At 42.0% G+C, this 14,752-nt stretch overlaps 1 protein-coding gene across 1 annotated transcript; it reads right to left on the bottom strand.

Moving 5' to 3' along the window:
• Window positions 1-1,458: 1,458 nt before the first annotated feature.
• LOC136632010 (phospholipase A2 inhibitor and Ly6/PLAUR domain-containing protein-like) lies at window positions 1,459-12,441 on the bottom strand. The gene is made up of 5 exons (XM_066606544.1): window positions 12,377-12,441; window positions 11,358-11,471; window positions 5,280-5,426; window positions 2,190-2,330; window positions 1,459-1,752 (listed from the first exon to the last, which is right to left on the bottom strand). The coding sequence occupies exons 1-5, from the start codon at window positions 12,426-12,428 to the stop codon at window positions 1,565-1,567; spliced, it is 642 nt and encodes a 213-aa protein (XP_066462641.1). The 5' UTR covers window positions 12,429-12,441; the 3' UTR covers window positions 1,459-1,564.
• Between the last annotated feature and the right edge of the window lie 2,311 nt (window positions 12,442-14,752).

Here is a 14,752-nt window from a genome sequence, read left to right as displayed (position 1 = left end):
CATAAAACTCAAACAACAGTCCTTCAAGTTAGACCTACGATTTATCGGCTCTTTCATAATCATTTAAAAAACTTTTATCCTGTATTGTTTCGTTTGAAGATTCCTAGTTCTATGAAAATATCTAATGTGTTTCACAAATATCTCTTAAAGAAGTTTGTTGATTCAGGAAATGCTTCATCTCCATCAGCCCCAGTTTTGGTGGATTATTCAATTTGAGATAAGTCGCATAGTGGACTCTCATCAAGTTAGGAGATTCTTACAGTATTTAGTACATTGGTGTGGTTATGCACTTGAGTAGAGGACATGGGTTCCAGCTGCTGATGTCCATGTGGAAAGGATTATGAAAAACTTTCTCAGACTAAATCCAAATCAACCTCTCCATCTCTTTCGATGCCACTTCTCTCCCCCCTCTCCCTCTCTCTCCATGCCATTTCTCTCCCCCTCTATCCCTTCATCTCTTTCCATGCTGTTTCTCTCTCTCTTTCTCTCTCTCCCCTTCTCTATTTCTCCCTCGCTCTCTATTCTGCTTCTCTCTCTCTTTCCTCTCCTCTCTTTCTCCTTTTTCCCTGCTTTTTCTCTCTCCCACTTACCCTCTCCATGCTGCTTCTCTCTCCCTCTTGCCCTCTCCATGCCGCTTCTCTCTCCCTCTTGCCCTCTCCATGCCGCTTCTCTCTCCCACTCCTCCCTCTCACAGTCTCTCTCTCTGAACCTCTGCTTCAACTGTTTTTTCTCCTTCAGCACTGACCCTTCATTTCAACTGTTCCTCTCCTTCAATGCTGACTCTCCACTTCAACTGTTCCTTATCTGTAGCTTCTTCCTCACTTAGCCCCTCCCCATGCAACTTTTCTCCCTCTCCCCCCCCCCCCCGCTCAATGCTGCTTCTCTCTCCCTTCCCTCCTCTCCATGCAGCTTCTCTCTCTCCATGTATTTTCTCTCTCCCTCTCCCCCTCTCTCCATGTCTTTACCCCTTCATCTCTCTCTTTCTCCATGCTGCTTCTCTCTCCCAATGTCTTTCTCTGCCCCCCTCTCCCTCTTTCTCCATGCCACTTCTCTCTCTCTTCTCCCTCTCCCTCCTCTCTCCCTCTTCTCTTTCTCCTTCTCTCAACCTCTCACCCTCTCCATGCTTCTTTTCTCTCCCTTTTCCCCCCTCTCCCCTGCTCACCCTCTCTCTCTCCATGCTACTTCTCTCTCTTTTTTTTTCTCTCCATGCCGCTTCTCTCCATGATACTTCTCTCTCCCTCTCCCCCCTCCATCTCTCTCTATGCTGCTTCTCTATCACTCTCCACTCCTCTCTTACTCCCTCTCTTTCCATGCCACTTCTCTTTCCCACTCCCCTCTCTCAATACCACTTTCACAAATTATTGAATTATCAGTGGAAGGCCTTTTAGAAGAAATAATAAAATTAAAGAATAAAAAAACAATAAATACAGCAAAAGCGTTTATTTATGTATTAAAGATATTTGTCAGCCAAGGGTTATTAGAAACAAAAACCTGACAACATAAAGGAACCCTATAAAATATTCCATCCTGTAAACTTCTCTTCTTTCAGGATCCTTTACAACTGTTAGAGAAACAATTTCAGCACTAGAAGACACACAATGGCTGGAGTCAGGACGACTTTATGGGCACTTATTGCACTACTAGTGCAGGTATATGTAGTTTTGATTGTTGATCCTCCAGCAGTATAGGACTGGCTACCAAGATCACAGTAGGACTTTGTTCCGCATCCTCGCATGGCTCCTGAGGCTGATCCTGCAAAGATACACAAATATTTCATATACCACAATATGAGGCCTCATAAATTAAGATGGTCAAACAAACACTGTCCTTACAGACCATAACAACCGAGCAAAATACAACTTTTTCATAAATGATCCTGGAAATAAAAGCTTTGCTGCAATTGAACAGATTTTTTTCAGATTTATGTCTTCCAAAAATGAGGTTTATTTAGTATGTTTTCTACTCCACTTAAAAAACCCAATAAGCTTTAAGATGTTTGCATGTGAAAATGGAAAACTTTTTTCTTCAGTTGGCCATACTAGGAACAGCAAATGCTTTTACTGGCCCCTAAATGGGCAGTCGAGGACTATTTAGTTCACTAGTTTAGTGTTGGTATGAAATCTTATGTAGAGATCAATCATAGTCCAAGGTTCTCAATAAAGTGAAGTACAAAAATTAGTTATTGAAACCTTTTATTTCTATTGCCTCGAGAAGACACATATTCTCATCCGCTGTACATTGGATAGTATCTGAGGTGTAACACGAGGTAGATTTGGCAGAAGCGCAAGATGGGCAGATTACTCCATTGGGGTTATGGCCTTTTGTTGGAACTAGAAGAACAGGAGAAAGAAATAAAAAGATGACTTGCATTCATAGCACAAAAACCATAATGTATGAATCTATGAAGAAGCTTCATCATCCACCCTTCTAAGTGGTGAAGCGGTTGTCCCTCTGTTAGAGCCTTTAAAATATTATCCTCTATACAGTAGATAGAAGACAGTGATCTCTTATGCAATACACAGACACCAGTGGTTCTCTATAGCGAGATCAACTCAATACAAGCGGTCTCTGACCTACCAACAGAGAGATGTTTTACTAGATGAACCACCAGTGTTACCTATACATTCCCACTGGGCAATGATGGAAAGATGTTCTCCAGGGCAGAAGTCCCATTTAAATCAATCATTCACATCAATAATATACACTGAATGTCCCCTTTATTAGAGACTAGAGATGAGCCAGCACACTCGATAGGGCGAGTAGTGCCTTATTCAAGTACCTGCCCGCTCGTCTCTAAAGATTCGGCTGCCGGCGCGGGTGAGAGGTGAGTTGCGGCGGGGGGGGGGGGGGGGGAGAGGGAGATTTCCCCTCCGTTCCTCCCCACCGCTCCCCGCCCCCCTGGATCAGGCAGGTACTCGAATAAGGCACTACTCGCTTGAGTAGTTTGCCTTATCGAGTATGCTCGCTCATCTCTCTTAGAGACCCATCTAGTAATGCTTTGGACCTTCTTTGACCTTCTAAACCACAGAAATTTCTTACGATGTAGATTCCACATGGCACCTAAATCATTCTACAGGAATATTGGCCAATGCAGACAGAAAGCTTCTTGGAGCTGTCACAAATTAGATAGAGGTACTGATGGGCTCTGAATAGCTGACAGGAAAGGTTCATCGATCCATGCTGTTTGCAGAAAATTCTGACCTCTCAGCATGGTGCAACAGAAATCTGGATTCATTTGACCAAATGATGTTTTTCCACTGCTCAGTGATACAATTTTCTACTCATATATGCCCTGGAGACTCACTTTTCTGTTTCTCTTAGACGGAATGGTACTGGAACTGCTCATCTGCTGTCATAATATATTTATGCTAAGGAACAGTGAGTTGCACATTTGTACAAGTTCGTTGGAGCACCAGTATTGTTTTTGGCTGCTCTTGACTGTGCTGCACCTGTTCATTAGGATGATTCATGCCATCCTCTTCTGGCCCATTTTAGCAATGAGTTGTTTTTGTTCACAGGAAGTATTTACCCAATCTCTTCATTCTCGGTATACTCAGCAACTGTGTTATACAAAAAAAACCACAAGGTTGGCAGTGAAATACTGTCACCTTGTGCTCCTAGGACCTATAGTTTTGTGGCTTTCCAGGAATACACTGCCACAGGTGTGGGATAATTGTGTTGGCTGGGTATAGATTTCTCCAGCAAGCCAATCACCACCGCACATAAATACCTGCCACTCGGGTAGAGGTTGCTGGTTTCCTCATTTTCCTCCCAGTACCCTTGTGCTTGTATTTATGCATGTTTGTCTGTAGGTGTGAATGTTCTGTGTGTCTGAGCAGGTAGCCAGACTTGAAGTGAACAGTCCTGTTCAGTGTGAATTGGTGTGAACAAAATGTGGTCTAAACAGTCCTGTTCTGTGTGGTGTGTATTCATTTGCATGTTGGTGTGAATGGTGTCCTGTGCTGCTTGGATCGTTTACCATCTAAAGCGAGCCAGGTCCTTAGGTTCCAGCATAGGGCCATCCCTATTAGGACAATCACTCCGCTTGCATGCAAGACTCATGGGTAAGTTGTTTCGTGAGAGTAGGGACCCGCTAGACAATGAGGACCCTTGTCATGGGCTAGTGGACTTAAGTATATTGGCCAAAATATGAATACCTCATACCATAGTATTTCCATGTGCTTATGCGTGCAGGTATGTCTGGTAAGTGTTTGGGGTGTTTGTCAGTCATTGTGCCATGTCTGCTAGCGAGTCCAGTTTGTGGTTCACTAGTTCACGTATGAAGGAGATGTGACCCTCGACTAGTCTAGCACCAATGACCAGGCCTTTTTAGAAGTCGCCTATGTCCCATTTGCACGGGACGACGCTTGTTTAAATGAGCGCACAAGTGACATCACCGCTAGTTGTTTGCGCTCATGCAGAATGTTTAGACAGGTAGATCATGGCTGAAAATTGCTACCTTCGTGCGCACTTTTCGTTAAGCGCTTCAGATTCCATGCAGTGATTTTTATGCAGGCGGAAACTGAGTGACAACAACTAAAAACAAACAGAGGATTCTGATATTGAGATAATTTGTCACTTGATTTTTTGCTGCACTCTGGGGTCCCATGTCTAATATCCGTACAAGGACGCTCCAGTCGTGAGAGGACCGAGGACTCTAATAAAGGAGCCATTCTGTGTGCATTAAATGTGATCCCAAAGCACAGGTGGTCCCAAGTAAAGGGATAAAGTTTATGGGGTCACTGTTTATTACAGGAAAGTAATTTTACTTATGATGTTACTTATGATATTATGATTTTCACATATTTTTAATTAGTCTGTCATTGTTTATATGTGCTGATAATAAAATGTGGTACTAATTTTGGTATTTTTCTTTCATATAGTTTAATTGTGCCTGCTTGTACATTTTTTTTAGCTAATAACCAGATTATGCTAATAACAGATTGACATGTCACCATTGTGGCCAGTGATTGGCTGCGGTGGTGACATGTCAAAATGAAGCTTGACTTCTGGAGTGGAGTAAACAGATGGGTGGGGAATGAACAAACCATTGGCATGGGAGCCGTGAGGGATACTGAAAGAAGAGTACAAAATTTTGGTCTATTGTAACTAACCAAATACTGTGCAGACCTGAGAGAAAGTGTATCACATTACCAATGGCATCCGTAAGTATACAGAATGGAAATTAAGCTCTGTTATTAAACTAGGAGCAGTAAAGTCTATGAAGAATCAACCAAATCTCATTTGTATGTAGAACAAAGCAGAAATGGATGACTTACCAGTTGGAAGAGTAGGAGTACAGTTGTTAGTGCTGCAGCATGAAATGCCAAGCGCAAATCGTTTTTGTGTGATGGTCATGGAGCCACTGAAGTTGCATTCAGATGAAGGTGTGCATGTCCTGGTCAGATATTTAGCCCTCACTCCCTCTACAAATAGAAAGATCAAACATGTTTTTTTATTTTTAAAATATCACCCTTCTTTTGCCGGAGGCATCTGTGCATTTTGCACCTCCAGTATTCAGGAGAACTTTCAGATTTTTGACATGTACAGATAAAACCTAGATTTTTAAATAAAAAAATCATACCGACCCCCTGTACCTATATATATTCTGAGAGTAAACACCTGGTGCATTATCAAAATGCCACTCTTGTATATAGTACACAGGTGCCTTCATGCAATTTTGTGTCAAATTGTAATTTGTCATAAAACAATGCATTAACCCCTTCCAGCTCCAGGGCGTAAGTTTACGTCCTGACTGCCGGGTACTTCCCGCAACAGGGCATAAACTTACGTCCTGGGGATAGCGCGAGATCTAATTCCCTGTTAGATTACAGGACATAAGATGTAAGTAACCAGATGAGGAGGATAAATAGGAAGATTCAAGACTTCTGCAGAGCAGCGCCAGTCCTCTAGAATGCACTACCTCAAACTATCCGGGCAATCCCCCGCACAAAATCTTCAGGCATGCTCTAAAAACACACCTATTCAGGAAGGCATAACATATCTCCTAAACCAACCGTGGTTTTGTTTCTGTTCCCCCTGTCTTGTAAGCACTGTGGAATATGTTGGCGCTATATGAATAAAGATTAGAGATGAGCGAGCGTACTAGTCCGAGCTTGATACTCGTTCGAGTATTAGGGTGTTCGAGATGCTCGTTACTCGTGACGAGCACCACGCGATGTTCGGGTTACTTTCATTTTCTTCCCTGAGAAATTTGTGCACTTTTCTGGCCAATAGAAAGACAGGAAAGGCATTAGAACTTCCCCCTGCAACGTTCAAGCCCTATACCACCCCCCTGCAGTGAGTGGCTGGCGAGATTAGGTGTCACCCGAGTATTAAAATCTGCCCTCCCGCGGCTCGCCACAGATGCCTTCTGACATAAATCAGGGAAAGCGCAGATCGCACATAGGTGCGATCTGCGATTCCTGTTCTCTTCTCTATATGCGCTCAATGGTGCCGGCGGCAGCAGCGCCGACCCCATTGAGAACATATAGAAGACAAATCATTCTTCTCTGCCACAGCTGTAATGTGTCACCTCATGCAGTACTGGCTTTAGCCAGCATATAGCGTAGTTGTATAATGACAGAAAAAGAGTAAGGCCCCTTGGAAAACCAGGATAGAAATTGGATTGGAAAGAGTAATCTATTGTCTTGGGAAAAATGAATTAATTCATTCTTTAATATCAAGCTGCCAGATTAAACTGTCAACCTGAACCGACCGTCAGACTCGTAGAGGAAACATCAAGGACAGCTACTATTTTAGTAAGGAAGAATCTGTAGTGAACTGCAGTGTGACACAACAGTAAAAATACATAATTGCAACTCAAGAGCAACTGTTCTAACTACAGCCCATTTAGTAAAGGGTAGTGATGCTGGATTTTGTTTAATAAGAAGATGAGGTCAGATTTGGGAACCAAATAGTTAATTTAACTTGATCATTTCACTGTAAAACAATGGCTGAAGGACCTGGGGAAAACACTCTGTATGTAGCAGACAGGACTGTCAGATGACCTGACCCAGCAGAAGAAAGAAGCTCCCTGCTAATCGCAGCGACGCTCAAACAAGTTAACTGAGTGGAGTTGGCTGGAAATTTCCTGTTCCCTGATCTGTGGCACAGTAGATAATAATAAAAGTGTTGAGAGGGGGAAACAAGAGGGTCAATGTGGAGAGAGAGTGAAACAGAGAGACAGAAGGAGGGGTGAGGAGAATGTCAGCAGCCAGGTAAAGCCGTCACATTGGCTTTCCCCCTGTCCTGTAACTAGAAAAGCTTACTTACAACTTTAAGAAACCACTTGCACAGCTAATCACCCACTCTGCTGAGAGAAGCTCCGCTTGTCTTCAATACCTGAAATCCTTCCAAGCTGTGGCTTCCATCCCTGCTTCCACCAAACAGTCAATACAGACACAAAATTGCAAGCTGCAGAGATCAGACATCCTCCAGACAGTCCTACTGAGTTAGTACTGGAAAATTATAGCTCGTGTTTCAGGATGGCAACTGCTGGTAGTCGGGTTGATAGGGGTTTTGCTTTCCGTCCTAGTCAGTTTCTCTATAGCTTTCCCTTACTTCGGGTGCTGCCTCCCTTTGGGCTTGTTTATCATTGTATGAAGGTTTAAACTGTGTACATGCAAGTTCTACTGTTTATTATTCTTGCAGACTGCCACGTTTAACATTACCTGGTGTGCCTTCAGTTTACTCGCATGTGTATATTAGTCTTATTCTCTACCAAGATCTTTTAATTCAGGCAATTGTGCCTAATTCTATTGGTTGTCTTTATCCTGTGGTCTACCTTCAAAATTACATAGAGCGCGCTGCACTCATCACCACCATGACTCGACTCCTAAGCCACCCCTTAGAAACCACTCAGAGATTGCAGACTTCCTCCTTCTTGTCGCACATTGCATATTGACAAGGTTCTCCAGCCTTTAGTGAGTTTAGGTCACTTAGGAACAGTCTGTGGAGTGGTTAGCCAGGTTTAGCGAGAGAAGATAGCCTGGAATTGGTAGAATAGGCCCCTATACAAGTTGAATTAGTGACAGTATAAATAGGAGGAGTGCGCTGAGCAACAGTCAGTCTAGGGCTGATTCTGGTCTATGGCAGAGTCGAGAAGCGTCAAGAGACAACATCTAGGATCAGCCAGTGTGGAGGGAAGGAGAAAATAGCTAAAGTTGAAGTACTCATTAACAAGAATTGTTAGTAAAGTCAGAAGAGGAGTGAGAGAGGAGAGAAAAAGGAATTCCAAGCCAAGGAAGGAGGAGTCAGCCAGTCCTAGGCACAGCCAGGGAGAAAAGGTGAAAGAAAAAACAAATTCTATAGATAATGTTTATTTGTACCAATCTCCTGAAAAACATTCATAATTAATCAATGTCTGCAACTGTAACTGTTGATTCTAAAATCATATTATGCAAAATGTTTGAAGCAAGTCAATCTGCAATCCAATCTCTTCTCACTGAAAATAAATTTGGTTATGGTTTATGTTACAACCTGAATACTGGAGTCCCTTCCCACCAACATAAGATCTGCACTGAAGTACCACACTACATGCTCCCATGGTAAAGAGTTTCTACCCTTATTTTTGTTCAGTTGTCCACTTTTTGTAACTTATTTTTCACCACTGTACCCTGTTTGACTCCGCAGGTAGCACCAAATAAGAGCTGCTAAATTTACCATTGTGCAACGCACGAGCCAGGCAACATTCTTCCATAGGAGAGGAGCAGCCATGCCACTGTGACTAACATCAGCGTGATCTATAGTTTGCATTGGTATCAATTTAGAGTGCATAGGGTTTTTTAATAACTTTTAATTATATTTTTTTCTTGGAGACAAAGTGACAAAAAAGGCACAATTTTTGATGGCGTTAACCATGTAGTATATGATATTTTAATTACTTACTGGAAGAAGGATTTTCTAACTTCATATTTTTTATTTTTATAATAATTAAAAATGCTGTAAATTATAGCAGAAATGTGCTCCACCTATGACCTAGCATAGATGTCAGTTTGGGACTCATGGATGGCCCAGGATCCTCTGTGTTCAAGACTGCTTGTGCCTCTTAATACATTTGGTGCATCTTCCTGCACTGATCTGCCAATTAAGACAGGCAACATGGAGCTCCGGTCTTAATATTTCTGTTCCAAAGTCTATTAGAAAGTTGTTAAACTTTATGCAAAGATTAAAAACTTTGATACATAACTACACCCCTTTCAAAACACTTCAAAAGAGTGTCCTTAGGGGGTTTTTTTGCCATTTTTCCAACTGATGACCTATCCTTTAGACAGTAGAGGAAGTGGGAGCATTGTCTTCAGTCCCATTGAAATCAATGGGAGCGCTGTGGTACTATTTACACTTCCTGCTCTTGTTACTGATCAAGCCAGATATCCAGTCTTATCCAAAACGAGAAACAGGAAGTGCAATAGAAGCATGGTGCTCCCATTAATTTCAGTGGGAGTGAAGCCAGCGCCCCACGTCCCCCCCCCCCCCCCCATTTGCTACTGACAACGTCTGGCCTATCCAGAAGATGGATTCAACTAAAGAAGCTCTTTCACTGTTGGGTGTTCGCTATATAATTGTAACCATTATCATTTCCTTCTGCGTGTTTGTAATTATGTCACTTTCAATCAGTCTGTCAGGCACTGCAATTGTTTTTGTCTTCAGATCAGTATCTTAGCCTATGTGCCAATGATGGACATCATTTTTGGCTATATGGTGCGCTGAGCTCCCTCCCCCTTTCCAACCCTCATCACTATTTGCAATAGGAGGGGGGAGGAGCAAAGTCTGGGACTTAGCTTCGCCCTGTCCCGCCCCCTCCCATTGCAAATAGTGGCAGGGTGTGGGAGCTCAGAGCACTGCTCCCGGCTCTTCCAGCCTCCTCCCCCTGCACAGAGGGACACTGTATATTGGCTGGGCGTGAAAACCCAGCCGATATACGTTTGTCTGAAGCTGCCCTTATGATGTATATATTCTAACTTCTTTTTTTTCAGTATTTTTAGCGTGACTATCCTGTCATATCTATTGCTAACGGCATACTTCATTTTTATTTTCATGTTTCTGCTGTCTTCTCTTTTATTGTTTATTTATGTTTCATTCCTTGCTTCACTAAATTGTAGCTTTGTACTTGATAAAGGAGCATACGGGCTCCGAAAGACGTTGCACTCTGTCTTGTATACGTTTAATAAACTATTATTTATTTCATCTATAAGTTTCCAATTTTGTCCTCAAGTTCTGGTACCTCTCATAGCAACCCGGTCTACACTTTACCTTGCCTTGGGGCTGTAATATAGTTTGGGACACTCTGGGCGCAGCGGTTTTCTCCTCTACTTTCAGATAAACAAATAAGAGTTATGAAGGGGCTAGGAAAAAACGAAAATGGTAAAAAAATAAAAGGCTGAGTTCTTAAGGGGTTAATTCCAGCGATAAAAAGATATATATTTTAAGTGGGAAAAAGTGAAAGAAAAGCTATATCAATTTGGTAATGGCATAATTGTAGTGACCCACAGAAGTATTATTTATACTCCATGATCAATGCGGTTAAAAATAAAAAGTATGTCGAAATTGCAGATTTTGTTATTATATTCTCTAGCAAAAATGAAATAAGCAGCAAATACAATGTTATATGTTCCCAAAAATCGGATAAATAAAGACTAGAGTTCATCCAGCAAAAGGCAAGCCCTCATAGAGTTCTGTCAACGAAAAAATAAAAATGCTATGGCTCTTGGAATGCGGCGACAGAAAGGCAAAAAATGTTTTCTTTTTCTATATAAAAATAGCAAATCATAAAAAAAAAACTGTATAAACTTGTTTTTGCCGAAATCGTGCCGACCAGAGAATAATGCTATATCTTTATGTATTTTGCACACTGAAGGCCTTAAAAATGAAATTTCATTTTTTTCCCCAATTCCCCCTAAACAATGAATAAATGTTATACAATACATTAAATACAACTTGTGGCTATATCAATGGAGAATTTAAAAAGTTCTGGCTCTAGGAATCCAACGATGAAAAGAATTGAAAAATTAGCTGGTCATTAAGGTGCAAACAGGCTTCATCACTAAGGGGTTAAGTGCTTTTAATTGATGTGTTTGCACAATAAAGTATTTTCTCTATACTTTTGTATTTTCTGTTTATAATTATGGATAACCTACAGAATAACAAGATAACTACTCCAGTTTTGAAAAACTAGAAAGTACTTAGCGTCCTGCCCGATAATTTATAGATATATATGTATATAGTGAGAGATTTGTAGACTAAGAAACTCTATTAAAAGTTCTATATAAAATTCGGCATTCCAGTGTGTGAAATTTTACTCTGATCACCAAGACCCAAATAGCCCTGGTCATGAAAGCGTTAGTCATATAACTCACCGCCAAATACTCGTGTATATTCAGACCCACACATAAATCCATCCGGACAAGTTACGCTGCTGCCTGAGCAGGTTGAGGATGTAGATGAACACTTTGTACACAAGAGAGCAGAACCTAGAGAGATGTCACACAGCACACAGTCAGCACATTAATCACTTATTACACTCTTGTTTTCTGCTGCAAAGTAACTGAGATCAGCGGCATCGGAGACAGATGTCTAAAAGCTCATCTCCCAGTATGAACAGGAGAGGTAACATCTGTCACACAGACTTATACTGCTATAGTAGAAGTATTAGTATGTCTTATTACCGCCACAATTCCTGCTATTTATTATTTTCTATCATTATTAAAGGTATGTGCACACGGATATTTCTGGAAGATTTTCGGATCCAAAAAGCAGTCCGAAAATGGGACAGGAACAGCGTCCATTCATTTGAATGTGTATATGCAGCATGTCCTAATATTGTCTGATTTTCAGATGAGAATATCATTGTCCCACACATCAGACAGCACACGGACGGGATGTCTGATCAGAGTTGTGCTAGAGAATCTTAGCCACAACTTTTTTAATGCCCGTGTGCGTGTACCCTAAGGGTGTAGTTACACTTCCATTTATCAGTTGTAATTCCATCTCTTTGTTCCATTTTTTGGAGCAGAGGTACAGAATTAAAATGGAAATAAACATTTGTTTTTTCTCCTTTGATTTCAAGGGGTTTTCAAAAAATACGTAAGGCTTTCAGTTTTCTTCCTTTCTATTAGTTCATTTTGTGCCATTTGTTCCATTGAAACACGGAAACCTAATAGAGTAGAAGCGGACTAAAAACTTTCAGTTTTCTTTCTGCTTTTTTTCTTTAAATGCATTGAAAACACTGAGGAAAAACAAACATGCTTGTTTCAAATTTAATTACATTACTCCAAAAAAGGAACAGAGGTGGAATTATGACCCGCAGCACTAATGGGAGTGTGATTGAGAAATCCACAGAAATAGAGCAAATACAAAGGCAAATAATTCAACCTACTTGTTGCTGTAAGAGCCGAGAAGAGGCTCAGAAATCCAATCAGAGAAATCATCGTTCAGCATAGATTTTCTCGAGAAATGAAAACCTTGGGTGAGCCTCCTGATTTATCTGTTTTTTTCGGGGTGGGACACAGGAAGAGCTTAGTAGTTTCAAAGAAATGAAAACTTGCTCACTGGTATAGGAAAGTTACAAGTTATCTCCCATCATGCCGTTATCTTGATAATAAAGAATGTATCTCCAGTAAATCTTATACTGGTTCTCTATTATACAGATAAAAACTAAGAGGCATCTAAAAACCCCTTTACACAGAACGACCTGTCTGGCGTAGATGCCCAACAGGTTGTCGCAGCCATAATTGTTCCTGGGCATTTACATAGTAACGATCATCACCCAGTGAATAGAAGCAGAGCTGGCTGGGGGTGGCTCTGGCCAGCCAGAAGGAATGACTGCCTTTTTATACAGGCCAATCTGTCATTCAGTTTTCTGCATGCATAAACGATGAACAAGAAGCGAACAAATTTTCATTCAGTCAGGGCATGCATTTAAACTGAATGATAATCATTAAAATTTCTACTGGATGTGGGAATCTGAATGATTTATCAGCCCTTATAAAAGGGATCTTCACCTGGAGCAGGACACAGGAGTCCAGAGGAAAACTCAGCAGTCAGGAGGGGGCAGAATCAAGTAATGCTGTGTAAGTACCATGCACAGAATGACTTACATCTTACCAGCACTGGATAGAAGCCACAGATTAGTAGTCAGGATAGCCAGGAATCGTTATCGGGAAGGGAAGGAGGTGCATAATATAGTCAAATGGAAAGCCAAAGGTCAGCAATGGGAGGCCTCGGTTTGCAGTACAGAGGCATCAGGCGGGTAACGTGGTCAGAGAGGAAGCCAGAAGTCAGTATCAGGAGGTATTGCAGAAATAGTGGAGAAGCTGGTAACATGGAGCTGGATTAGACTGTGCTGTCAAGAATATTAATCATGTGCTGATACAGCGGCAGGGCCAGGCTTTTATAGGATGTCTAATCAAGAACTGAATGGAGCTAGGACATGGGCTGGGTTAACAGAATCTGGGAAAAAGGCAACAGGTATGCAGGGGAACTGTCCAAAGAGCTGATGGCTCAATAAGAAGGGCTACTGTTCAAGATATCCCAGCGGCTGGCATTCCCTGGTACCTTCAGTGGAAGTCCACTGTGAGCCGAGGTGCAAGTATGTTTTCTTCTGGCTACCACGAGTTTTCCTCTGGCCCATATTTCTTCCACTGCACAACGTACTGCAGTTTTCCGTGGTATGTTCAGGAGTCCAAATTCCTTTCAATGACGTAGTCATGCCCTTGGACCTTCACAGGAGGGGGAGGCAGTTGCTGTCTGCTGGAAAGGCCTCAGTAGGGACACATGGAAAACTGGGTGGATTTTCAGGCTGCCCGGGAACTTCAAGTAGAAAGCCATCTGGTCGACCCTCTCTGTAATTGGAAAAGGTCCAATAAACCTTTGCCCAAATTTGGTGGAAGGTAAGTGGGTTTTCAGATTTCAGTTGGATAACCATACCTTCTCTCCAACCCAGAAAAGGGGAGCCGCTTGACGATGTCAGTCTGCCACTTCTTTGTAGGCCTCCTGAGCTTCCCACAAGGCCTCCTTTAATTACTTATAAGTATCTGCCAATGCTGCCAATTTGTGGTGGACCATCAGGATAGGAGTGTTGGCAGGAAGGCTAGGGATGAAAACGGGGTGCCTTCTGTAGTTGCATAGAATTAGCTATGGGTGGTAGAACTATGTTAGGCATTGTTATACATGAACTCCGCTGTTGGTAGATAATCCACCCAGTCATTCTGAAGATGGGAGGTGAAGCAGCGGAGATACTGCTCCAGGGTCTGGTTAGTTCTCTCGGCCTGGCAGTTGGACTAAGTATGAAAGGATAGATTCACAGGGCCATGCAAAAGTGTTTCCAGAACTTCGAGAAAACTGAATTCCTCTGTCCGAGATGATATCATCAAGAATTCCATGTAGTCAAAAAACTTCCCAGGTCATCAACTGTGTGCTTGGCAGTAGGAATCTTATTTATGGGGATGAAGTGAGCCATCTGTCATTCCACAACAACCAAGATGGTAGTCATTCCTTTCTAGGGGGGGCAGGTCAACTATAAAGTATATCAATATAGATCCCTATGGCATGGATGGAAAACCCAGAGGTCGAGCTTGTGTTGTCTTGTTCTGAGCACATACCTCACAAGAGGTTACATATCTCTTCAAATTCTTCCAGCAGTGAGGCCACCAGAAGGAACAAAGCAGGAGTTTCAAATTCCTTGTGACCTCAATGTGACTGGTCAGCTTGAAAATGTGGACCAGTTTGAGGACTTAAGAGTCGACCAGACTTG

This window comes from Eleutherodactylus coqui, chromosome 6 (assembly GCF_035609145.1).
Source record: "Eleutherodactylus coqui strain aEleCoq1 chromosome 6, aEleCoq1.hap1, whole genome shotgun sequence".
NCBI classification, from domain to species: domain Eukaryota; kingdom Metazoa; phylum Chordata; class Amphibia; order Anura; family Eleutherodactylidae; genus Eleutherodactylus; species Eleutherodactylus coqui.
The sequence above is the reverse complement of the archived record's forward strand: the minus strand, read 5'-3'. Positions and strand labels throughout refer to the sequence as shown.

Coding starts and splice junctions, on each gene's coding strand:
- LOC136632010 (XM_066606544.1), bottom strand. CDS start 12,428: ATGATTTCTCTGATTGGATTTCTGAGCCTCTTCTCGGCTCTTACAGCA. Junction 11,472..12,376: donor CTCGGCTCTTACAGCAACAA/GTAGGTTGAATT, acceptor ACATCTCTCTAG/GTTCTGCTCTCTTGTGTACA. Junction 1,753..2,189: donor CGAGGCAATAGAAATAAAAG/GTTTCAATAACT, acceptor GTATCTTTGCAG/GATCAGCCTCAGGAGCCATG.